Source organism: Centrocercus urophasianus, unplaced genomic scaffold, assembly GCF_019232065.1.
Source record: "Centrocercus urophasianus isolate 14NV4802_14NV808 unplaced genomic scaffold, USGS_Curo_1.0 seq_28, whole genome shotgun sequence".
Classification (NCBI taxonomy): Eukaryota; Metazoa; Chordata; class Aves; order Galliformes; family Phasianidae; genus Centrocercus; species Centrocercus urophasianus.
In genome coordinates this window covers 5,817,276-5,843,588 of record NW_024884844.1, presented here as the reverse complement: position 1 = coordinate 5,843,588, position 26,313 = coordinate 5,817,276, and the positions used below count along the sequence as shown (strand labels likewise).

At 47.5% G+C, this 26,313-nt stretch overlaps 1 protein-coding gene across 1 annotated transcript; it reads right to left on the bottom strand.

Moving 5' to 3' along the window:
• Positions 1–1,634: 1,634 nt before the first annotated feature.
• Positions 1,635–25,952, bottom strand: LOC122164809 (TGF-beta receptor type-2-like). The gene is given in 9 exon segments (XM_042827176.1): positions 1,635–2,090; positions 5,400–5,527; positions 6,080–6,221; positions 6,395–7,209; positions 9,496–9,698; positions 12,262–12,412; positions 25,566–25,836; positions 25,838–25,870; positions 25,872–25,952. Coding segments are annotated over 9 exon segments (2,037 nt in total). The 3' UTR covers positions 1,635–1,877.
• Positions 25,953–26,313: the final 361 nt, after the last annotated feature.

Below are 26,313 nucleotides of genomic sequence, written 5' to 3'. Positions count from 1 at the left end.
TCAGCTCCAGTGAAGTTGAGCAAAGTTCTTGCTCATCCTTGGTAATTTTAGGGCTCTCTAAGACGTAAGCACATGTTAGAGCCCTCTTTGGGGGGTGCTTGGTTCCCTGCTGCTCATGGAAAACAGAGCATGATGTGTCACTTCTATTTAATGTGTGCATTCAACAGTATGATCCTGAATGTGTGACTGATGAGTAGGTTTGCATGGAGGAAAAGATGAATACATAAATTGGAGTCCGGAGTTCATTTTCAGAAAAGCTTCTCAGTCTGTTCCCCTCTCTCTGCCTGAAAGCATTCTTTTGAGAAGAATATCTGCAGTGGAAACTGTCAAGTCTAGAGGAAGGCCTGCTTCTCTAGGAGGATTTCCCTTTCAGCCTTCAAAAGCACATGAGCAGCCTTCAACTTCCAGTTTGCACAGGTTGATTCCACTCTGTGTCCCTATCACCTCTGGAAGGCCAGACAGAGACTTATACACCTCTCAAACTGAATTGGGAAGAAGTAGTAAATATATACATCGTTGCTATGATCAAACTTGTTATGATCGTTGCTATGATCAAACTTGATGAAAGTATAGTGAGGAAACTTTGCACTGAATGCTAAATGAAAGAAGGGTTTGACAACTTAGAGGGAGTTTGGTGTGATGAAAGCTGCCTAGTGCCTCCTGTTCCTTCTGGGCTTACAGAGAACAGTCATTAATGTGTTAAATGAGACTGACGTTTAGTGTGTGTGGAAGAGTATTGTTATGGCAAACTGGAGGTGTGCTTTGAGGGAAGGGGCTCACTTGAGCGCTGTTAGGTGACAGGAAGGAGCAGCCAGGCATGCTGTGCTGGCAAGCAAAGCATTCCTCTTTCACACTATCCTGAAAGAACCTCTGTGTAGGTGCACATCAGGTGTGGGCTTGCAGGACTTCTTGGTAGCAGGAAGAGGTTTTATTACCTTTTGCTTACAAGAGTGAAAGGATTAAGATTTGCACAACGCTGTGGTTCGATGTGGTGTGACTTACCTTTCTCATTCAGTTAATTGCCTTTCTACTGCAGAGGTTGCCTGGCTCGGTCTGGGAGTTATGGGGAGTAAAGGTCCTTGCTCTGTCTGATCATGTTTCTTCAAGTTGAGTAATGCTGTGGAGGAGGGGAAGTAACCGCAGGAAGAATTGGCCAACGTGTTTGTGTTGGCAGTGTTAGTGTGGTAAGATCTGGTTGGGGGTGGCTGGGGACCAGACTGGTGGCAGGGGTGTGGGAGGTGTGCTGGTAGGGAGTTTACCAACACTGAGATCTCTTAGAGCAGCAGGAGGTCTCAGGATCAGCAGTGCCTGTATTGGTCACTTGGTTTTATTTGTGTTTGTTGGTTTTTTGTTTTTTTTTTTTTTTTTACTGTTGAAAGAATTTCACCTGAGTAACTTCCATGCTCTTTGTTCCACTGCAACCTGTAACATCTCAGGCTGCTATCTCATCTTTTTCGGGGTTTCTTTTTGGGGTGTGTTTGTGTGTGTGTGTGTGTGTGTGTGTGTGTGTGTGTGTGTGTGTGTGTGCACCATTCAAAAAGTGTGTGAGCTGTGCAGAGTGAGCAGTTAGAAGAGAAACTCCTGGTGACAGCCTGGAAGAACTTCTGAAGATGGGCATGGAGTTCACATACTTATTAATAAAAGGTTAAATGTTATTGTTTTAAAAAATAATAGAAGAAATGCTTTGCACCATTATACACTTAAAGTAAGTACAAAATCAGTTCATATATAGTGTTGCACTTAAAAAAAAAAAAAAAAAAAGTATTGATTCCACAGTTCAGCCCATCACTGGGAGGAAACAGATGTAATAAATAAGTTATGCACTATATTGTAGTTCCTTTCCTGGGACTCTCATGCTGAGGCTCCCTGCTGCTGCATCACGGCATGCTCCTGCTCCCATCATTGCCCTGCTGCTCCCCTCCCGCAGAGGCTGTTTTGCCGACCTCGTTGTCCGTGTTGTTGTTGAGGATGTCGTCGCAATCCATCTGCGCCATCAGGTTGAAGCGCTCGGCCACGCAGTGTGCGGTGAGGCGAGCCTCAGGGTCGTGGTCCCAGCACTCCGTGATGGTGTCACACAGGAAGCGCATCCCCTGCGGTCAGAAGGGTTGGTGTTAGGAGCTGAAGGAAGGGAAAAGAGGAGCGAGAAGCTGATCTAAAGCTTTTATGCTTTGCTGGGCTTTGGGCAGCTTCCTGCAGAAATGCAGTAGGTAAGTTATGGTACGTGGTGATGTTTGTGTGTCGAGATAGGGCCCTAACGCGTCCCCATCTCCTCAGCCTTGGCCATTGAGATGGAGCACCCTGAATTCAGGAGGAAAGGGGAGGTGCAGGTGGTCACCCACAGCACTGGGAGCTGAGCCCAGCTCTGGATGTCCCCCCACACATAGAGGGTTGGGTAGGGGCACCTTGATGGTAAGTCTGGAATTAAACTTCTTAACGTGGCTTTGTTTCAGCAGCTTTCTCATAGGGGAAACCACACCAAGTAGTTCAGCACTGCATTGAATAGTTTCTCACCATAAAATCATGGCTCACGTGGGATTGGGTGCTCTTCAGCATTCTTCGAAATGCTCAGTTCCTCTGGATTACAATGGTTAGAAACCCCAGTAATGTCTCTCTTCAGAAAATCACACAAATAGAGTCCCAGTATTTTAGGCTCAGGACAGAAGTGCTGCACTGATGTTTTCCCCCTTTGAAGCTAGCAGTAGCAGCAGCAGCTACATCGAACCTTCCTTTGACTCTGTAATTCCTATCATGTGCTTTTTTCATCACTGACAACAGAAGTTGCGACACAGTGGAAAAATCATTATTCTAAATAAAGCTTTGTGGTTTTTTTTCCCATGGTTTTGTGCATTTCAGCTTACAATTGAGAACCCGAAAAGATGAAGGTGAAAGAACAGCGTGAATCCTACAGCAATGTGCCATGCTGTCGCCTGCCTTGCTGCCCCTTCGCCTGACCTCACTGTACTGCTCGGAGGCTCGTTGGACAAAGCCTTGCACAATGGACACAGATAAGAGGGAACGGGAGCGTGCAGTAGAACTGACAGAGGGCGCATTTCAGTGCTCCTGTCAGCACTCATCTGTTAGCCCAGCTGGAAGGATTTGAGGCTAATTAACTAGCATCCAAAAATGAGCTTGTTTAACTGAAGTTCTCTCAGGGTTGTTGTATTCTTTAGTCATTAGACCTTTCTGTGCTTACTCTACCCTGCAATCTTCGTGTTTATTTGTAGTTCGCCTTGTAAGTGTGGTGCTCCTTGTTATGCTTGCAAAGCAGGCTTAGTGCAGGGTTTGTGCTTGGTAACCCTGATTTCCAGGGGATGCTCAATGCTGCATCCAGTTACAGTCTACAAGTTGTTTTTAGCAGCAGTGCTGAGTTCAGCTCCTGCTGCTCCTGCCCTGCAGCAGCCTTCGGTTTTGCCAGTACAAGTGGTAAAGAACCACCTCTAGGAATTTACTTCACTGAGAAAACCCCACTTTTCTTAATAGTAGGGGGTAAAATGAGGTGGGAGCATGGGCATTTAAGAGTTAATTGGGCCGCTTTGGGGATAAAAGTCTTAATTGGCTTTGTTGTGCAGTTGGCAGACTGTTGTGTTGGGGCTACTGATGTGCAATGCTCTGGGTGAGTCAGCTGAGGTGATTTAATGCTGTGACCCCAACAATGTCAGCTGGCAACCCTAAACCAGGGCCCGCTGCTTTGGCCCTCACTTCACTGAGAGGGAGCACTGCAGAAGTAGCATTTGGAGCTGTGCATCCCCTGGGTTTGCTTTGATGGGAACAGAGAATCACAGAATGGCTTGAGTCAGAAGAGACCTTGCAGATCATCTGGTTCCAACCCCACAGCGGGAGCAGAGCTACCAACACCTGCTGGTGCTTTCCCTTCAGGCCCCTCATCTTGGTGTCACCCGGCACGTCCTCCAAACAGCAGCTCCTGGAAGACTTCTGCTGCCTCCCAGCAGATGGTGCTGCCCTATGCTGCAGCCTGGGGAAACGATGTAAAGCCAGGTTTGTGGCAAGCTGCTTCTGACTGATACTAGTCAAACTTTCAGGAACGCAACATGACTTTTTTTGTTCTTCATCCCCAGTGAGTATCAGGTCTTATAAAGGCAGCAGCTTTTATAAACCTTGCTCTGTTTGTGTGCTAGGCCAGCCCAGCTGTGGCAGCAGTGTTATTTCTCAGCAGTAACTGCAGTCAGCACTTCAGCTCAGCACACAGCACAGGTATGGTTAGGCTCTATTAGAGAGTGACTTCTGACAGCCCAAGCCTCTGTGCTTTTTTTCTGTGGTTTCAAAGTTTATCAGAGACCTGGGAGGTGAGCATCTGAGATGAATACTCAAAGGCTTCAAGCATGCAGCTGTGCTGATTTAAGTTCTGTGTTTTACTACATAAAGGAAGAAGGCAGGGCAAACTCAATGAGCTCACTGATAAACTCGTTGATAGGCCAACAGAAACCACAGTAATTTGTTACTGTTTACTCTATCTCTTTTTTGAAAATTCTGGGTTTGTGTGTTGTGTGATGGAAGGAAGCAGTGTGTTTTATGGATAGGTACAAAATGACCTGTGATGATCAATGCCAGAGCACTGCAGGGCTCTGCAAGCCCAAAGACTCTGTTTCAGCTTTCTGGGGGGGAGCTGAAATGGTGATCAATGTATGGTGATTTTCACCAAGGCACGTGAAACTTAAGAAGCACCACTTCAGGTGAGATCTGAAAACTGTGCTCAGTCCCTTGTGTCCTCAATTCATGAATGGAAGTACTGGGGAAGAGAAGGCCATTTGGGTGCAATGTTTCTGTAGTTGGTTGTTCTGGGAGTGTATGTGGATGATTCTAGAACAGCATACCTCATTACTGCTGAAGTGCATCTACTCTAGCATGCTGGGCTATGCTTTCCATACTAAAATGCTGTGCTCTCAGGCCTTCTGAGCTAAAAGATGGTGAAAGGCTTTCCCTTGGGAAGACTTAATCCAGCATTTTCCCTTCTGTCAGCTTTATGCGTGTCTTCAAGCTGTTTCACTTCGAGGAAAGTGCTGCCTGTCTTCCCCTTTCCTTGTACAAGTTGGAAGTCCTTTCTTCCATGTATGAAATTCAGGATAACCTCTAAACTTCAAACTCCTTGACAAAGTAGGCAGAAGTCTGGATGCTCCATTTGGCTGTGCTTCAGCATACACAAGATAACCAAATGTCATTACTTGGCATTCATAACTTCTGCTCTTGACCATTGATTTACCAGCTGTGAATTCTGCTGTATCCCTGGCTGTTGGCTTTTCCATACTGGGGAAGTGGATTTAGGGGAGCTTATCTGAGCTCAGCCAGCCACACTGATTTGATTGCAGCTATAGTAATCTTCAGGATGGGTCAGTAGAGAAGGACAGGATGGTTTGCCTCTGAGCCAGCTGCTCCTGGCTTACCTGGTGCACCAACCAGCTGCTAGGGATCTCAGGCCGCCCTCTGCCATGCAGCACAATGTCTCTCATGGTGTCCACACAAGGTTGCTCCTGCACTTTTGATCCAAAAGGCAGCTCGTAATTCTTTACCTCTGCAAAGAAGCAGTATTATGATGATTTTCTCACTGCAGTGCTTTGGCGTGGCCTACTGGGTGAGAAGAAATTTGTTCTTATGCGTCTGCATAAATAAACAGATCTGGAAATAGTTTAGAATTTGAGTGCAGAAGTGTAGCATCAGATTTTTGTGTAAATGCTATTTTCAGAGATGAGACTGATGGACTGCCTGACCTCTTCCCGGAACCAAAGGTGTATACTGGAAAGAACCCCAATATGTCTGCTCCCACCTCTGTGGCCAGTGCTCAGAGTTGGATGGTTTCAGTGTTGTGGCTGGGATCACCTGTGATCACCTCTGCTGCTCCTCAACCATAGTTCCAGCCCCCTAGGTGGGTGGCTGGGCAGAGGTAGGCCCTAGGTGAGATCTGTCACCGGCTCTCAGCAGCCACCTGAATCCAGGTCCTGTGATGAACAACCCTGCATTGGGGTGGAGCACCAACACCACCAGGGATGTGAGTGGATGAAGGTCCCTGTACATAGAGGAAAGGAGCCTAAGAGGTGCAAGACAAACCTGCGTGTGACATTCCTACCTCCCACCACTTCACATCTGGAGGCCATTTCCCACAGAACGAGGGCCATGGAATAGACATCCATCTGCTTGAAAGACTCCAGATCTTCCAGGTTCACCCTGGACTCCAAGACCTCTGGGGCCATGTACCTGGCAGTGCCCACCTGTGCGCAAAGAAGAGAGGTTAGCAGGGGCTGGGGAGCACGTGGCTGACGTCTTAAGCTCCAGATGGCATGGTGTGAAGACAGCCCTATTTGTAAAGGCCACGTCTCCCACCCAGGGTCATGCATTTGATGGCATGCATGCCTGTCCAAGGGGTGCTGAGGTTCATACTCACCTGCCCGCTGTTAGCAAAGTCATCTGCCGTCAGTGAGGGGTCGAGGCGTATGGCAATGCCGAAGTCACAGATCACACACTCCTGCTCATTCTTCACCAGGATGTTGGTGCTTTTGATGTCCCGGTGAGCAATGGGGATTTTTGGCCGGCCGCAGGCTGTGTAATCACTGTGGAGGTGGGCCACCCCGTTCACCAGTGACCCTGCCATTTTTTGCAGGTCCATCCAACTCAGGATGTGTCTGGAGAGATAGTCCTTGAGGTTGCCCCTGCTGTGGTAGGCGGTGATGAGCCAGTACTCCCTGCGTGGCCCGGAGCCCCTGTCCTCAGCCGTGAGGAACTGCAGAACACTGTCATGCTTGAGGCTGGCGTCCGTGAAGATCTGGCTCTCGTTCTTCCAGGAAGAATACTCCTCACAGGGAAAGATCTTCACCGCCACTGTTTCATACTGCCCTGAGCTGCTGTGGTTCAGCTTAGCCCTCCACACCTCCGCAAACTGCCCCTTGCCCACCATCTCGTCCAGCTCAATGGGCAGCAGCTCAGTGTTGTGGTTGAGGCTGTTGGCGCAGGTGGGGTTCATGGCGGCCGGGCCATCATCCATCAGCACAGACAGCTTCTCGTCCCGCTCGGCAGCCCTGCCTGGCTCCTGCAGTGCCGGACCCTGGCCCTGCTTCCCAACCCAGCTCTTGGCCCTCTTGCGTTGCTTCTGCGTGCGGCAGAGATAGAAGATGACAGTAATCATCACCGCCACCAGCAGCGGTGGCAGGAGGCTGATGGCGGCCACTGGGATGACCTCCTTGCTCTGCAGCATGGAGTAGCCTGCGGGGAGGGAAGCATGGAGGAAGGAGCTGCCTTGAGGGGCCCACGACATCTTGTTTTGATCGCGCGTAGGAGGAAAATATGCAGGGTGGTTAATAAGGCGCAGCCGTTCGCAGGGCGGTAATGCAGGCTGCACACAAATCCCATCTGAGCAAAGAGTAAGAACCCAGATGTATGCAATTATTAGAGAGCCATTCATTTCAGTACTGGAGTCAGGGCTGTTTTGTCAAGTGAAGGTGCAGGAAGCCAGCCCTGCACACCAGGCTGCAGCTCGCACCCCAGTGCGGCCGTAGTACCATCGAGCTGCTGGCATCTGTGTGGGAACTGGGCCCTCCTGCCCATGAGGGTGGCTTTGAAAACCGTGAGATATGGTGCCATAAACGAGCATTGCTTCAGCGCCGTCTGAGTGTCACAGAATGGTTAAGGTTGGAAAAGACCCCTAAGATCATCTAGTCTAACCATCAGCCCATCAAACTATCACTTATCATTGCAGTGCAGCACTGGCACTGCCCAGGCAGCTCCCTGTTGTTTCATGGCTCTTAAGCCCGTCTGCCTTCAGATCACTGGGGGGGGAACAAAACCCTAACCCTTGCGCAACGTGTAATTGTGTGATGCTTTGATGTTCGCGATTCCTGGAATAAACATGCTGACTTCAGTAGAGATATTCAAGTAAAATCTTACTCAGAGGTTTTCCTGCCAAGTATAATAACCCAGGGGAAGAGGGATAAGAATCATTCCATAAGCAAAACTCTTGCTGCTTGACCTCAGTATGTGCAGATCATAATTCAGGTTCTGGAAAAACAGAGCATTTTGCTATTTTCCTTGGCAAATTTCAAAAAACGTGCTGCAGCTAATTTCTGCAAGGCTGTGAAAGCGTTTCTAAAATAGGCATCAGGTTCAAACCACAAGATCAACCTAAACTGATATAAATCAATAACTAACTCAGGAATATGTTTATTTTGGAAAGTGCGAGGCCTGGATATCACCTACTGCTTTAATGGCTTTTCCCGATGCTTCAGATCCCATCTCTGAAACTCTGAAGCAAGAGAATAGACTTTTAAGGGTGTTGCGTGCACAAGTCCTGAAAGCAGTAATTGCTGCAGATTCCTTCCTGAGGATGCCGCTTCCTGATGCCATGGAGGGCTGCAGCACAGCTCCTGTCCCTGCTTCCTAGAGCAGCAGCTTTGCTCTGTCTTCCCTGCAGACAACCACAGGGCCCACGCGTTGCCCAGCTCTGGCTTTTGGTGTTTTGCATGCTGGTTGGCACAAGGAGGCTGTTTGTGAAAGTCTTGGCTGCGGGTGGCATTTCCAATGAGCCAGTTGTCATTTTGGTGTGAAATTATATATGCTGGCACCAGCTTTAAGATTAGACTATCTTTCTCTAGAAGCGTGTGTACCTGTTATGTTTGGCTCAGCAAGCAGCAAGAAACTGCCAAATTTAGCATCATTCGCTTCCATTTAAAGTGGCTTGTTTGTTCTAAGAATTTGCATTTTATGTGATTCTTTTTTTTTTTTTTCCTAGCATTGTGCAAGAAGCTGTGCTGCTGGCTTGCAGGTTATACTTAGCCTCACTTTCAGCATTTCATGAATTGCAGAGAATCAGAGGGGCTTTGCTTTGCCACTGATATGGATCGGATGCCTGATGGGACAGATGTGGTCCATTCAGAGCTACAGAGGTTTGGACAAGGCCATAAGAGGTTCAGGGTCCAGTTAGCAGCTTTTGCAAAGCATATGACCCTCCCGAGGAAGAGACACAAGCTGCCTCTTAGTGGGAGTGGATTCACAGCTCCTGTTGGACCTGCAGCCATCTGCAGGGAAATGCTGCATCAGGAGAGTGTTCCCTGCACCACCCGCTGCTGGGTGCCAGTCCTTGTGGGCACCAGGTGTTCCCCTGGTCTGCTGGTGTGGGATGTATGGTGTGATATTTTTTTTAAAGCCCTCAGAGCATAGGCTTGTTCAGGGTTACCTCAGCTTTTGGGTGCCTTGTTGATTCACTCCATGCCAAAGGGTGCAGCCCTTTGCAGGACACGGTGGATTTTCCATCTCCTGATGTTCTCAGGAGGCATTTCTGGTAGGGAAGGGTGAGCCACTGGAAAACTATTGGGCTCAGGGCAGCAGTAATGGGGTACAAATGTTACCTACCTCATACAGGAGGTCAAAACAGACATTGCATGTGTGCCCATTTTCTTGGAAATGTGAAATTGCATGGCTCCCAGCATGCAACTTGTTTGTCATTAGCATTGAGTGCTCCTTCTCACTTCAAATAACATCAGCAGAGGTACTCACCATTAGTATGATTTTCAAAGATAAGCTTATCGTTGCACTCCTGCTCATCCACACAGCCGCAGATGTAGATGATGCCATCCTCGCTGGGCTGGTGGGTCATGATGCAGCGCGAGGTGTTGTAGTTGGGGACCATGAGGTTCTCTATGGGGCGGTGGGGGTTGTGGCAGAGTGTGCTGATCCTGATGCTGTCATTGTCCTGTCTCCTACAGGGGCCAAATGAACCAACAAAGCATTAGGTTAGTGGCACAGCCACGCACAGCCACCCACAACCACAGGCCATTGTCACCTGCATGTCGTCTGAGCCTTCTGCTGATCATCAGTTCTGTGCTGTATATGAGAGGACGTGTTAGTGGTGGCTCTAATGTAATTCTCATTATATATACTTTTGAGAGGATTTATTTAATCCTCTTCTCTGTTCCAGATGGCGAAAGAGAAATTTCTAGAGCACGCCAATAGTGGGACTTGAGCCAGGCACTCTGTTGTTTTCCACAGATAATTCACAAGTTTGTTGGGTCAGGTAGGGCCAGCCCTGAGGCTGAGAGCAGGGTTTGAGTAAAATTCTTCCTTTCCCAGTGCCAGAGGCACCATTCCTCCATCCTTCTCCTCTCAGCACATGTGTTGGCAGAGCTGCTTGGCCCCATCTTTTGCCCTGGGCTAATTGCTGGTGCTTACACAACATCTTTGCATGACTGCTTGTGCCCACCTGAGGGAAAAGAGTCCTTGGGTCACCAGTCACCGGGGACTATTTCACAGAATCACAGAATGGCCCAGGTTGGAAGGAACCTCAAGGATCATGAATCTCCAACCCCTCACTACAGGCAGGGCCACCAACTTCCACATTCAATACTAGACCAGCCTGCCCAGGGCCCCATCCAACCTGGCCTTGAACACCTCCAGGGACATTCTGATATTTGGCACTTCAAAATAGTAACGTGAGTTTGATACAGCTCCTGGACAACGGTGAGGCCATAGCTGTGTTTATAAGCTGTGCTGGAACATGGTGAAACAGATCTGCCTCCAAACCCCCAGGTGAAGCTCATTGAGCACCACCAGCATCCACTGCCAATTGCAGCATGAACACGATGTGATTGAGATAAGAACCAGCTGGGCAGAGAAAGAGCACATTAAAATGCATTGCTTGCCTTATGGCTAGTCCTGTTGGTAGACAGATTTTACTTTATACCATGGGGTATGGTCCTTCTGAAAGGAGTTAATTTTGAGACAAGTAAGATAATGCAGGGAGATAAATGTTCCCCTGTTGGGGCTTGCTCTCTCCCGTCACTAACTGGACTAATAGTTGGAGGAAAGTAATTATAGAGGCAAGACTGTGGGGTGGGAGATGGCCTTGCACTTACCAAGATAGGTGAAGGAGAAGCCTGGGGAGCAAATGGCAAAGCTCCTCAGTAATGTGGGTGCCTGGATGATTTATAGAATCATTTAGGTTGGAAAAAACCTTCGAGATCAAGATATCCATTTAGGAATGGCTGGACACGAACTGGGGTATATTCCTTCCAGAGCAGGTGGTGGTAGCTGCTAGAGCTTGGAGGTGGGACAAGCTGCTGGGAAGAGCTGGAGCAGAGCTGATTGGGGTGATTCACATGGCATGAGAGGCAGCAGTTCAGCGCTCAGAAGACCTTCACTTAAGGTGGATCAGCTTATCTTCTCTAGAGCCAGTGAGTAATTAAGAGCTAATGAGGAGCAAAGGAACAGCTGCTGAGACAGAGTGCCATTGTAGACCCTTGTTTCTGGAGGAAGATGGAGGTATGGAGAGATTTCACAATTCTTTCTGAGTCAGCTGGGATGTTGGAAATAGAACTGGGGGAAATAACCCACATTTGTCACCCTTCTTCTGCTGGACTGGGTGAAACATCCCTGTCCTTTGTTCTCCCCATGTCCTTTTGGGTCTTCATGGGACTTCTTTAAGGTTTTCTCCATATCTGTGCTCAGGGAAATTTGGGTCAGAGGCAACCTTGTTTATTTGTTTGGGTTTCTTGTTGGTCTTCTGCTTTTGTTATTTTTTTCCAGTCCATAATGCAGTAATTACATTGAGGTAAAAGTCTACTGAAAGCCAGGCAATCCAGTGTTCACACTAATTAGCAGGTTGAGATAAAGCCTAGCAATATGTGCTTCCTGGATTTCACTCTGGCAGCCGAATTAGAAGGGACAGAGGAGAAAATCACTTTGGGTAGACCCAAAATGCACTTTAGTTTTGCTCATGGGAGGCCAGAAAGTTGGAGGAGGTGCTCACTCATCCTGGTGTATGCTTGAAATGCCAGAACACATTTCCTTTCCAGGCATTTCCAGCAAAAGCCAATAGGGCTTTTCCCTGGGGATGTTGCCAGTGGCCTAGTACGGGTGTAGATGTCTGTGCCCCAGGTGGGGACAGACCTCTGGGGCAGCAACTCTCCCTCTGCATCCCTGCACCTGGAGCAGGCTTTTCCCATCCTGATGCAGGAGGAAATCACAGCTTTGGGCATCACGTCTGCTGGCTTTGTGCAGCAGGCTCAGCTTGCAAAGCTAAATTCAGGTTTATGTGGGTACAGAGGAAACATAACATGCTTGCGATGCTGTGTGGGGCACATATGCGCATAAATTATTTAGAAAATAAACCACTCCTAATTATAGTTAAGACCCAGTTGCATCTCAGTTATGATTACAATGGAGGCAATGGGGGAGGAAGAGAAAGCCCTTAGTGATGTCGATGGCATGGGGTCCCCATGAGCACATTCCCACCAACCAACCCTTTTTCCCATGTCCCCAGCTCACCATATGGCCACGCAGATCTCAAAGGGGTCCTCGCAGTAGGAGTTGAGGTTGCAGTTGCTGTAGCACACCTCCCGCTCACAGGCTGGCGGCGTGGAGTCACACCACTTGCACAGGTTGGTCTTCAGGCTGCGGCGTGCACCGGCACAGCAGGCTGTGGGCACAGGGGACAGCAGTTGGCCACTTTCAGCAAGTTTTAGCCCAAAGTGACTCTCCTTCTGCATGCATTTGTTCTACCCCATTGCTCAGTCCAATGTGTTTTAGAGGATGGCAAAGCAATGAGCTGATGCGATTGCACTGGCCCCGTGGAGGCAGCTTCCTCCAGACAGGAGCAAGTTATCTCTATTTTTAAAGGAACTGTTCTTGGTTAAGGAATAAATCCCAGCTAAATTTAAACTTCCTGTTTTAAGGCTGCTAGATGTATTTTTCTTTTTCCTTTGACTTTTTTTTTTTTTTATGAAGCCACTGAAAGGCTTATGTATAAATACATGCTAGCATGTACTTGATAAGTAGACTCAGCAGCACTCAGATGGGAACCTGAATTACAGCAGCTACTTTGCAGAGGTATGGACCATCTGTACATCTTACAGTGAACTTTCATTGCAGGTAGAGAAGGATTGTGTGGGAGATTTTAACTCCAAACAGGGCAGAAAAGCAGTCATTCCTGTAGGAAGTCTGCCCACCTTTAAGCTGCTCCCTTACAACCTTTGGTAAAGTACCCAGGGGAAAAAAAAGGTATTTGCTGAATGGATGCATTGAGAAATACAAGTTTTGTGGCACGTGGAGACAGAGCTCAGTGCTCCTGCTCTTCCCTGGGTTCCTTTCATTTTGGGATCCCAACACAACCGGGCTGCTCCGTGCTGCCATTGTTAACAAGGTTTATTTCGGGCTGCTGAGGCACAAAGGTCTGTTGGTGGGACAGCAAGGACGGCCATTGCTACATCTGTGCCTGCTGGTCAGTGTTCTCCTCTTGTGCCTGCACCACCCTCATTGCTCAACACCCATTGGGGGTTTGCTCTTTATTTACTCATTCCCACAGGGCTGATATTTACTTATTGACGCCCCACGGGAGCACAGTGCCAGGCTTAGAGTCAGCTACACTGCAGAGCAAGGCAGCCAGGGAGGATGAAAGAGTTAAATATGGAAATGAGAGCCAGAAATACAGCAGTAACCAGACAAAACTCTTTGGAGACAAATTGTTCTAAACTAGCTCAGCCCTCTATGCTGTTATCTGCAAGAAAGGTCAGAGCAGGAATACATCTCTTTTTTCCCCCTCCTAATTCTCCCACTAAAACTCAAACGAAGAACACAAAGCCCACTGCGAGTTTCTCCAGAACATTGTGTCCTTGAAGCATGAGCTCGTAGGTACAACTGAGCTGCCACATCACTTGTCTTGGCCATGATGAGACCCAGATGAACACTTTCAATATTAATACGCGGATGATTTAATAAAGCTGCACGAGCAGTAAAAGTAACAATACGCTTCCATAAAGGGGTTCCAGATGTTGCTAAGGCAAATGCTAAACATCAAAATACAAACTTAAAAAAAAAAAAAAAAAAAAAAAAAAAAAAAAAAAAAAAAAAAGCTGGATAAGCAAAACTTGGAACAAACTATAAACTAATTAAATGTGGGTTGCGTTTTCAAAAAATAAATTGAAGCCATAAGGATGTGATGTGAGCCAATAAATAGTACAGTTAGTCAAAGTTACTGTGGAAAGACAGTTGGGAAAAGGGGTTTGAAGTCACCGATGAGGTGGGCTCCCAGGGAGCTTGGCTCCCTATCAATAGGAAGGCTTGTTCTCCTGCAGATGAGAATGGGATCGAGTGTTCTGGTATCTATAACTAGGACCTCAGAGATGCTATGGGGAGAATACTAAGCAATTTTTAAGTAGAAGGAGGAAGGGAAAACTATGCCAGAAGTGCCTCCCCTGTGGCAGCAGCAGGCTGATACCACCACCTGCGCTGACCCCAAGCAGGGTGAATGAGCAAGAAGCAAGCCTGAGTGCAAGGAGGTGGAAGCTCAGTGTGTTCATTATGAGGGCAGAGGAATCACTTTGTAGCCAAAGCAGTGGTACACGCAGGCAATTTGCCCTGCTGCAGGGCTGGATGAAAAGCTTTGGTTCTCAAGTCCTCTCTGCTGTTCTCTTTGGTGACAACCCAACACCAAATGGACTTCAGCAAAGGCACTTGATGTGAGGTGCTAGGGCTGCCTCCTGCATCCTGAAAGGCACCGGAAGAGGACCTGCTCAGGTGACCTGCATGTAAGCTACAGGTTATGCTCCATCTTGTCCTTAAATTGGATTTAAGGATGAGGTTGAGGTGCAGCAGGGACCTGTGGCAAGTCACTGGGTGCTAAATTGAGGTGTGGGCACAGCATAGAGTGCTGGGCTCAGCCACGAGCCCTCTCTTCGCTCCCAGCTCAGGAGCAGGCTTTGCACTGGGCTGTGGTCCATGGCCAATGACATGGCTCTGCATTAACAGAGCCACTCATAAAATTGTTATGAGAACAAACAAATTCCTTCCCTGTTATTTACAACACTTGTTTCTGCTCACTCGCTGTCCCGCGTGAGGTCTTGTCCCCATCACTCCTGAGCTGTCATGGGCAGAATGCAGCAGGGCAATTCTTACATCCCCAGTTTCCAGGGGAAGACGCACAGGGCTGTGCAACCTTCTGGCAGTCTGGCATGAGCTGCCTAGCATGGCCCTGGATTTCCTGCTTTGGGAGACTAAGTGGAGCTAGCAGACCCAATATCCCAATTCTTGCCCCTGTGAGGCTTCTCCATGGACAGTGGCAATGCGCACACGGCATCGGGTTCAAGGGAGCAGCTCTGCCCTCTGGTCCTGCATCATCCCATGTAACAAATACTGGACTTGGCAGCGAGCGTGTGGAGTGAGGAGTGAGCCAGTAATGTTTCCTGGTGAATAGAAAGGGGTTGACTTTGATTGCATTAGACATCAGTGCTTCCCAGTGCCAAAAAAGACGTGCAGTATACGTTTCTGGTGTGTTTGGACCTTCTTCAAACAGGCTGGAAACCAACTTACTCTACCGCTTACTTTTTCTTCATGAAAATAAGCCTTTGTATGAAGTGTTTAGCAAATAATGCACAGTGCTATTACAAAGTGAGTTGGGTATGGATTGTACAAGAAGACTTCTCAGATCTTTTTCAGATGCCTGAATGGCATCATGATCTAACTTCACTCTGGGGAGACAAGGTCAGCCAAACGCTGTCTGTCCTTCTGCTTTGGTATCTCCAATGTTCCTGGTGTACCTCCTGCAAGTGATCTCGTGCTGCTCTGGGACTTGGGGATGTTTCATGGTGAGGACGTGGCCAGGGAGGTTTCATAGCATCAGTAATGTTGTCCAACCATCAGCCCATATCCACCATCCCCCACTAACCATGTCCCTCAATGCCATGTTTAGCTTCTTGAAAACACCCAGGGATGGTTTCTGTTTGATTTCAGTCAGCAGATGCTTTGTGCAACCTGGTCTAGAGGAAGGTGTCCCTACCTATAGCAGAGAGGTTGGAACTAGGTAATCTTACAGGTCCCTTCCAACACAAACCAATCCTGTTTCTGTGGTGATTCTATGTCTTTGCCTATGGGTGAGGACGGAGCAAGTGGTTCTCCATCTGCTCTCAGAAGTGCTGGCATCCTCCATCCTCTGGCCACCACCACATCCACCTTGGCCATGCTTGAGGCACTGAAATCGGGCAAGAAGTCTCCTCCAGGAGAACTCGAGCTCCCTGCCCCAGATCCTGCTTTCCACCCCTCTGCTGGGGCTGGGAGGGCTGTGCGGGTGATTGTCGCCCATATTGTGCTCTCACTCGTGTTTAAAAACAACAACAGCTCCACTGACTCATAGATCCTACAGCCTCTGAGTCATTTTTTATTTCTGGATTTCGCTGCTCTGCCCTTTGCAATGAGGGGAGCTGCATGAGCACTCGCACACACACACATCAAGTTCACATTTGTTTTTCCCCTATAAAAACAAAACCATTTCCATACCATTAGTGAAACAGAAATGATTTGACTTAGCGTTCCCTGGCTTTTATTTTCCATTGTATAAACTGTGCAGATGAAATAACGATGGCTGTAAAGTAAACCTCTCTCTCTCTCTTTTTTTCCCTTTCCTTTCCCTTTCCAGGCAGCTTCTTTTCGAAATAGCAAAGAGTCACTTACAAACTTGGCCCCAGCACTGTGCTGGATGGGATTAACCCCTGCATCCCCAGCTCTGCTCCTCTTCCTGCTCACACTGTGGGACAGAGGCAGCACCAGTACCAAGGGGTGCCACAAAGCAAAGTGGGGCACAGGGTCAGCAGGGGGAGCAACACTGACAGGGGAGCAATGTTTTTTTCACCACAAGAAAGACATTGAGGACCTGGATCTTGTCCAGAGAAGGGAAATGGAGCTGAGAAGGGTCTTACAGGAAGCAGCTGAGGGAACTGGGGTTGTTCAGACTGGAGAAAGCTCATGAGAGACATTATGACTCTCTACAACTCCCTGAAAGGAGGTTGTGGTGGGATGGGGGTTGGCCTCTTCTCCCAGGTGACGGCAATAGGATGAGAGGTGATGGCCTCAAGTTGTACCAGCAGAGGTTCACATTGGATATTAAGAAGAATTTCTTCTCAGACAGAGTGGTGATGCAGTGGCACAGGCTGCACAGGGGAGTGATGGAGTCACCATCCCTGAAGGTGTTCAAGAACAGCGGAGATATGGCACTGAGGGATGTGGTCAGTGGGCATGGTGGGGATAGGTTGGTGTTGAACTTCAGCAGTTGAACTTCAATCTTAGAGGTCTGTTCCAACCTTAATGATTCTACAAGAAGGAGAAAGGTATAGGCAGGTGCCTGCAGGGGGAGGCAAGAAGGAAGAAGGGGTCAGGTGAAGGATATTGGGCTGAAAACCTCTTTTTTAAGTGTGCAAGTCTTTTCCTGTTGAATCTGGCAGCCCCTGCTTGCGTCTTTTTCCACCTTGTTTGCTGGGGACACCAGTGCTGACATCTCAGCCAAATGTCCCCTCTCCACATCATCTCCACAGCCACTGCCTGTGCTAATTCATGCCACATCTCCCTCCTGCTGCTTGCAGGGCCCTTATGCTATTGCAGAACATCCTGGGGACAACTAATAAGTGACACTACACTGCTTCCTGGAGCAGCAGATGCATCTGGTTGTGTGAGCACGTGCTTGGGAGAACGGGATGGGATGAGAAGGGAGAGTTGTACCTTGAGCATTGCCTTCGAGGCTTCCAAAGACAGCAAGAGCATTTTTCCTCATCACCCATCTCACATCCCACATCTCTCAGCACTGGTCAGATGTTTCTCCAAAAGCCAGTGGCCAGGCGGGTTGGTGACACAGCTGAGCTATCATTGCTCTTCCCAGACTGGGTGATGTGTTTTATATTATTTCTCTTGGATTTATTAAGCATTATGTAAGCAGCTAACCAATCCCGCATGCTGCGAAATCGCTGCCGATTTCATGTCAGTGGAAAGTAAACAAAAAGCGTTCTGAAGTGGCAGAGCTGAAATTCATTTCCACGTTCAAAGCAATCCTTGGAGGATTTCCCCATCTATTCACCACTAATTTGCATCCAAGCACTGCTGCAACCCATTAGAAAAGAGATATGGAAAATTTACGTACAGCACACAACAGGCTGGTATAAGCAAATCCTCTCTCTTTACTCTATGCACAAAACAATTAAGACCAAGGTTATTTTACTTATTTTTAAGCATCTTTCTGGATTTTGTGATACTCCCTGAAATGGGTTACTCTGGTATGTTTCTCCTTAAGGAGGATTCCTCTGAGTAAGAAAACCGCTTGCTAATTGCACCTGTGGTTACAGAGCTCAGGAGAACCCCATCCAAAACAATGGGGAGGGCACTGCGCACTCTGCAGCTTTGGAAGGACTTTGAGCACCAGGTGAAGCAAAAGCAATGACTCCATCAGGCACTACTCAATGTATGCACCATGGCTCTTTCAGGAACCCTTCTTGTTGGTGCTACAGACACCCTTCTGGCCATTAATGCTGGTTGGCAATCAGTGAAGTTGAACTGAGGATGGAGAAAACGTGGATCAGTGAAATGGCCTTGCACTGCTTTGTTTGCTTGTTTTTTCTCTCTGTCTTTGAAACAGTCATTGATACCTGGTAGTATTCTTCTACTTCTGAGCCCATTTAGCTATGCGTGTATCATAGAATCGTAGCATGTAACCTGCACTAAATCATCAGCCAAGCCAGCTCTGGGGGAAGACCCCAGATCCCCGTAACCCACTGGGCAGCTGAGCCCAAACCAAGCTGCATTGGGGCAGCTGGGCTAATGGACTGAGATGGGGGCTGCCTGCATCCATCCACCAGCATTACCAGCAGGTGATGGATCAGGACAGAAGATGCCTTCAGGGGCAGGGGGAAAGCAGATTTTTCAAGATGAAGTCACAGAGTACAATGTTCATAAACAATTTTAGCAGCTTTGCCAGTGCCTCCACTGACCTGGGACTTGGCAGGGTGAAGCAATGTGTTGGCATAGGGCTGAGTTAGCACATCCCCCCTGAAAGGCACCCCGTGATGAATGGGATTCACATGCTGCATCCTCGGAGGCATCCAGATTGCAGCCCTGGAGCTGCTTTGGGCCCGGCTTACTGCAGATCCAACAACAGAAGAAAGAGATGGGAGTCGGCTACAAACACTTCTCTGCCTTTGACTACTGCAATCCAAGAAAAAGTACTGCACAGCTTTTTTGTTTGTTTTGTTTTTATAATTCTTTTCATATTAAGCCCAGTAATTATCTTTGTATATGCTTCACAGGCTCTGCAGGAACCTGGATCTCTGTGGGTGGCTGGAAGTGCAACTTAAAGATATCATCCAAGTAGGTAAACGTGTCAGAAACGTTATCTGGGTCACATTTGGGCAACAGGGTTTGCTCTATTTTAAGTGGAAATGGTTTGCTGATCATTTAGATGAACTTCCTGAGGAGTTTGCAATTCCTGGCACACATTCGATTTGCCATGTGTTAGAAGGACTTTGATGAGTTCACAAAGAGACATTCGACTGGAGCTGGTCTGAGTATTTTGGGTGGACTTCTGTGATGGACCGGTTTGCATTGGTTGGATTTGCATTGCTGCAGTTCCATGGGTGCTTGAGGGAGCAAGGCTGAGGCCTGGGCTGAGATGCACCAATAGCTTCCCACCAGTGCACTGCCACCAACACATTCCAGTGCTGCCTGTTCTTTATGTCTGCTAACATTACTGTGTAACATTGAGTTTTGCCCTCATTTAGGCCGGATCTATCAGTCATAAAGTGCTCTATGCTGTCAGAGGGAACTTCAACCCAAGGCTAGCATGGATACAGATGCAAAAATCTTTCTTGCTTTTCCTAAAGCGTCCCTCATACAGCACATAAGTGGGTAAACTGGTCTGTTCTCTATGCCCCTGGTGGGAATGTCTGCCACCACCTCCAACCAGCACAAAATGCCTTTTGACATATTAAAGACACAACAGGAACCGGGCTCCCCGGGGGATGCTTGTACCCTGAGGCTATTTGGGGGAGGATGATTAATTCTGCTGCTCATGTCTCTGTGTCACTTCCCTCTGTACGGCAAAGGATCTTGTCTGCTCTCGTGCAATGACTGGGGCTAATTTTGGGATAGATTTAGCGTGGAAAAAATACTTTAGGCAGCAAGACAGCAGCTGATTCAGTCTCTTCTAGGCTGGATGCTGGTGTTCAGATGCTCTCAGGCAGTGAGTTCTTTAGAGACATCAGGCAGATGTCCCTTGTCATGTCCCAGCTGTGCTCCATGGCTGAGCCAGACCCTTGGTTGATGGGACACCACGGCTCATTCTGCATGAGCACAAGCACTCTGGTGTGGGACGGCTGAAGTTAGGAGGGACTGTTGACAGTATCTCCACCCCCAGCGTTGCTGCAAAGATCACATATCCAGCTTTGACTGCTTCAGGAACTCCAGCCAAGGCATGGGGTTGAAATGGTTAGTGGGGCTCTGCAAATTGACACCCAGCACCAGCTCTCCATTGCAGTTTGTTTCTGCTGATAGCTGCAAATCGCACACTGGAAATGTTGAAAAGGCTTTTCCCCTTTAAATCTTGACTCCAGCTGTAAACGATCCTGTATACTCCAGGGCAGCACTTTGGTGAAGGTATGTTCCCAGACCTGCCTAAGTCCGTGTGGGCAGTAGCCAGAGGGATGGCTGCAGGGCACAGATGGATACACTAATTGCCCCACAGAGGAGAAGCATTTGCTGTGGTATAAATCAGCTGCCTCTTGTCAGGCATGTTCCTGGCTTATCAATGGGAAGTAAAACACTGCAGTGTGAGAGCTCCAAGAAAGGCCATGTCCTGGAGCGGTGTAATTGGTGGGAGCAGGGGCTGCAGAGGCGATTACAAGATAAGCAGGCTCTCCCACTTCTCCTAAAAGCTTGACAGCTACCAGCAGCTGGCAGGAGTGTTTCAGCCCTATATGGCTCTTATTAAAAGAACCAAATGGAGAAAAGAAACATGACTTTGATGGACCTTACAAAGCCTTTCTGGAGGCAGGATCACAGTGGTCTCATCCTTGCAGCCACCCCTTTGTTTCTCTCTGAAGATCCCTAAGAAAGTGCTTTCCCACAGTTGGAGTCCAGCACTAAGAAGAAGCAGCTCTGCCCCATAATGCAGGCAGCCATCATTGATGTTGTCTCCCTGTGAACTGGGGCTCTTCCTGCATGAGGCTTTCACTTGGCACATGGTGCAAAGCATTAGATGTGGAAAGAGCAAAGTGTGTGGGAGCTGCTGATTTCATCTCCTTGGTGGGACTGTTTTTTTAATAGCAAGATGAGCTGTGGCACTTCCTTGAAAATATGACAATCCATGGGAGAGTTCATTAGTTTATGGCAAGTCGCAACAGCGTGGCAGCTATCTGAAAGCAAATGTTACTGCAAAGAGTTACCACTAAGGGGAGAGGAAAACGTGTCCTAAGGAAATCAACTTCATGGAGCAATATAAAGCTGTAGAGACAAGCAATAGAGTTGAATGCTTCCTCAGAATAAAAGCTTCTTGTTAACTAGTTTTAATGCCAATGATTGCTCTCTGCCTATTTAATGAACACATGGGACACATCTGCTCAGGACTGTCTCTAAGAGGACTAGCAAATATCATGACTTCAGCTGACTGAACTTTTTTATCACCATTACACAAAATGTCTTTGTGATCACACAGAAATTAAAGGACAGGTTGGATGTGGCCTTGGGCTGCCTGATCTGGTGGCTGGCAGTCCTGCCTATGGCAGAGAGGGATGATCTAGATGATTTTTAAGGTCTTCTCCAACTTATGCCATTCTATCATTTATGACCATCATCCAATATTGATAACAGCATTAAGAGCAAAAATTGGCTTTGGCTTTTTTAGAAAGCAGTGTGTTTTAATTTCAAGTGCTATGGAATTATATCTCTAGAGAGATACAGAGAACTTTTTTTACAGAGAACAGAGACTTTTCTCTGTAAACTTAATCTAGATTTACACTGCTGGTTTTCTTATTTTTGAGTCTATCTAACTTGCATCAGTGGCAGAAAATGCAGTACCAGGTTTGGCGAAGCGTGAAGGTGAATTCAGGATAATCCATCATTATCTCAGAGTCTCATGCCAGTCACGACTGTGCAGAGGATTCCAGTTCTACAGCGTCAGGGCTTTCCTTGTGCTTTTCCCTTTACTGGGGAATATGTTGCTCCAAAGTCAAAGCAAAACAAGATGTTTCTTGAGAAGCTTTGTTGTAGCCAACCCTGCTGCCATGGTGAGTAGCACCCTGTTCCATACACTTCATGGTTTGGGAGAAGGGCTCTGTTCTTCACTGCTCTGGATCAGTCTTGGACTGCTGCTTGGATCCCATTCTGCATATGCATGTATCTGTCTGTGAAGTAGAGGGTGACCCTTCATTGTTTTCCTCCCTTTCACCCTCTCACTCATTCATATTTGACCCTAGGTTCCTGTCTGAACTGTTGTTTGTTGCAGTGTGATCCTGATAGCTTCCCTGCCTGAGGAGCTTGCTAGCATTCTGGTGACAGTGCAGCCCCTGGTTTTCACGCTGGTGACCTCAGAAATAGGAGATCAACTTCTTGAATGAGATGCCTGAGGAGCCTGAGATAGGTCAGAGAGGAGTTGGATGGATCAAAAGACAGAGATGTTTCTCTGACAGCCCTGGGTCTCCCAGTCATGATTTATGAATTACATACAGTCTATGTGTTTAGCAAAAGAGGCTCAGTGGGGAAACAGGAACTGGTTTGTGCAAGCAGGAAAGAGCATGCAGCTTCAAAGAGCCACCATCCAAAAAGAGATACCACCTCCAGCTCTCTGTGGAGCCATCAGGGTGCCATGTAGGAAGCAGTGAAATAGATGGCAGAAAACATCAGGATATGTTAATGGGCCATCATTTTAATGGGAGATGGTTACAGGAAAATAGAGACCAAACTCAGAAGCTGGGAGCTGTGGACTCAAAGCAGCGCATGTGATTTTCCCTCTCTGAAAAGCTGGATGTTGGGTTATGAGCCAGCTACAATACATGCCATGGGACACTGAGTTGTGTGGCCCATAGCCTGGTGAGAGGAGAAGGGTGACCATCCCCTGAGCAAGCAGGCAGGAGGTCTGTGCTCCCATCGAGTTCTGGGCAGAGACAGCTGAAAAGGTAATGGAGAAGTGGGAATGGCATTGGATAGTACTGTGAGGATAGAATAGGCCTCTCCAGTACCACATCCTGAGGTAGGACTGCAAGCCATGAGAGAACATACTTGCTGAAATTCCGGGGCAGATGTTTCCCTAGGAAAAATCCTAATTATAAATTTGAAGGCCGGAGCATTACAGCGTGCACAGTGCAGTAGCCCCATATGCAACCTATGACATTGGATGGGTGGTGATCTACCTAGGAGATAGTCTTTCAGTTGTCAAAGGCTTTGAGCAACAAAAACCTGCTGCGTTCTGAGTCTGAGTAATTATCTGCTGGAGTAACTTTGCTATGTTGTGATCTAACACAAAACCACCTATTTTCAGCTTCCAGCATGTGAATCTTGCTTCTCCTTTGTCTGATGGAAGAGGAATTCCTCTGCCAGACAGAAGCTTTCTGGGAACTTTTTGTAGACCATGACTATTTCACCTCCCAGCTCCTAGCTGCTAAAGGCAGTAAAATATGTGAGCCTCCACTGTAGGACAGGTTTTCCCATCCTGAATGATCCCTGTATTTTTTGTTGGAGGTAGGAGGTGAAAAGGGGAATCAGGGAAATCCATGAGCTGAAATTTCAGGCATTTCTTAGGCTACAGCCTTTTTTTCCATTGCATATGGACCAAAGAAGTCAGATACACTGAGGACCATGCTGGTGATTGAAGAGTTGGGAATGGCCAGTGTGGATCCCACAGTTGTGTCTCAGCAGCCCTGGGGTGACCCCTTAGAGAATAACAAAGTCTCCGAGGACACTCAGTTGGCACTGGGAGAACTTTTCCAGGATAGCCAAACACCATCCAGCCATTTTCTCTATGGTAATTCCTAAATCTCTATGCTAAGAGGAGCTACTTTACTGCCGTCACCAAGCCACTGCTGTCGCTCTTTGGAGGGAGGCTGGGTGACTATGGGGATTTGCTGCTGAAAGAACAACTGAATGCATATTTTCAGCCATTTTGGGGAACTTGCTGTTCCCTCCTCTCTCAGCGTCAAAGGAAAGTGGGCCCCCAGGGTGCTTTTACTGTCACAGAATTACTGTAATGTTGATATTAACACTAGACTCGATGGATGGGAGGTAGCTCCAGTAAACATATATCATTGTTGAGCGAAATCAGAGAGAGAGCGCCTTGGCTTATTTTTTTTTCCCCATGCCGAGACAGATGCTGTCATCATATCATTCACGTAACCTTTCAAATGAACTTAGTAATCATGATATGTTTTGGTTTGGCTTCTTTAAGATTAAAACCCTGCCTTTTAGAAAAAGGAAACCATAAGTTAAATAACTCCAAAATTAGGTATTTCTGAAGGATAATTAGTGGTCTTCTTTCTTACCAAAAACAACCCAAGGCTGTGCTTTAAATAACACCTTCTAGTAATTCCTTCAGTGCTGCTCCAAATGTGATTAATTTAGCAGGATGTTATCAGTATAGCATCCTACACTTCAACCCATACTTTAGGGTATTATCTGCAGTAAGGACTGCTATGTATTTCTGCAACATTCTGAAAGTTGGCCTGACCTTATGTTGTAAATCCCCCTGCGTGGGGCTCTCTGCTTCAGAAGTCACAGCAAGAGTTTGCTCGCTACAAGGAAATTACCAACCAGCTGTATTCTTTCATTCCCCATTTCTGTAGATAGGGGGACCCATGGAAAGTGGACGCGGACACAGATCCCTGCCCCCCATTGTTTCAATTGGATGCAAATATATGGGCACTGTAACCCCAGGGCTTCATTGCTTTGAGCAAAAAGCAGTTTTAGTTGAATTGGAAATTCTGTACCAAGGGGAACAGGTCTGTATCTGGAAAGGGGCTCACTGCAAAAAGAGAGCAAATATATAAATATATACTATATAGGGATATATGTGTGTATACACATACATTGGGGCTGTATATACAGAACGGCACACACACATACTTAGGAGATGTGTATATAACACTCGCTCATATACAAATCTACTCCTTGTTATGAAACAATCATCGGGATATAAACAAGAGACTTTAAACCTCGGATGGGCACGTTTTCAAGTGCTGCTGGAGGGTTTTATCTGCAGTCCTGAAGAAGTGCTATCAAAACCTTAACAGGGTACTCATTACAAAGAAATCTTTACGTAAGTGCTGGAAAGGTTTGCCGAAGAACCAGATGTTGTTGCAAGGACAGCTCTCCTCCCCCTCCCCACTTCTTTCCATCTTCAATAGTTCGATTAATGCTGCACATAAACCCGGGCTGATAAAACGTCACCACATCTGGACACTGTTGAAGCCAGATCATTTCACGGTGCACTTCGGTCGCTTTTAATCTTCCTCAATAAAGTAAAAGCTTCCACCAAGTCATGCTGACCGACGCACAGACTTCTGCGCTGTAAACACTGACATCTGGGAGCTGCTCTCGGCGAGCATGCAGCGGTCTCCGCCGAGCCAAGCGCTCGCCCTTCTCCGTAAGAGGAACGCACAGCTGATGCTATCGGAGCAGCACTGCGATCAGATCGCTGCAAAGCTCTCCACTATTCCCAACCCTCCACCTAATTGCTGTCAGGGGACAAGTCAACGATTTGCTGTTTTTCTGGAGCAAGGAAAACTAAACGACCTCTCTGCTTAACACTGCCCAAGTAGAAACATTTCTGTACTCACAGAAGGACAGCAGCAGCAAGGAAAGCAGACCCAGTCTCCTCCAGCAACCCATTTTCTGGATCCAGAAGCTTGGCTTCAGGGTGTTGACCCGTCCATCCTTCTTCCTCTCCGATGTCAAGCCCACAGCCCCACATTCATGAGGCTGCAGGCTGGGAAGGCGGATCCAGGCACAGCGAACCCAGCTGTGCGTGGGGTCCGCCCAGGAACTGCAGCTCATGAACAAACTCAGCCCAGCTCTCCTCGTGAAATATATACAAATATGGGAGGGGGGGGAGCTGGGGGAAGAGCTCTGGCTCTGGGAAAAGTTTGGTTTTTCCAACTGTGGAGTTGAGCTGCTTTGAGCAGCCCAGGGAGCTGTAGAGGGGACCTTGTGCCTAGAAGTGGCATGGGCACGGCCACAGACTTCTTCTGTCTGAATAAAACATGGAAAGGAACGCTTCAGTACTCTGAGCTGCCATTAATTCACTGTTTTTTCTCCTTTTAGAAATCGGCTCTACCCTATAAGTAAACTGCAATGGGATATATCTTCAATAGGGATAACTGGAGAGTATATGGTAACTTCTACAGAAAGATGGCATCACCATGAGTTCAGCCCAAAGTAGGTGTTTTCAAACTGCGAGTATCCTGATACATTTTACTGAATCAGAGCCTAAAATAATAACAGAGCATTTAAATAGCTTCTTTCACCCCAAGACCTCAAAGTTGCTTTACCAAAAAAAAAAAAAAAAAAAAAAAAAAAAAAAAAGGG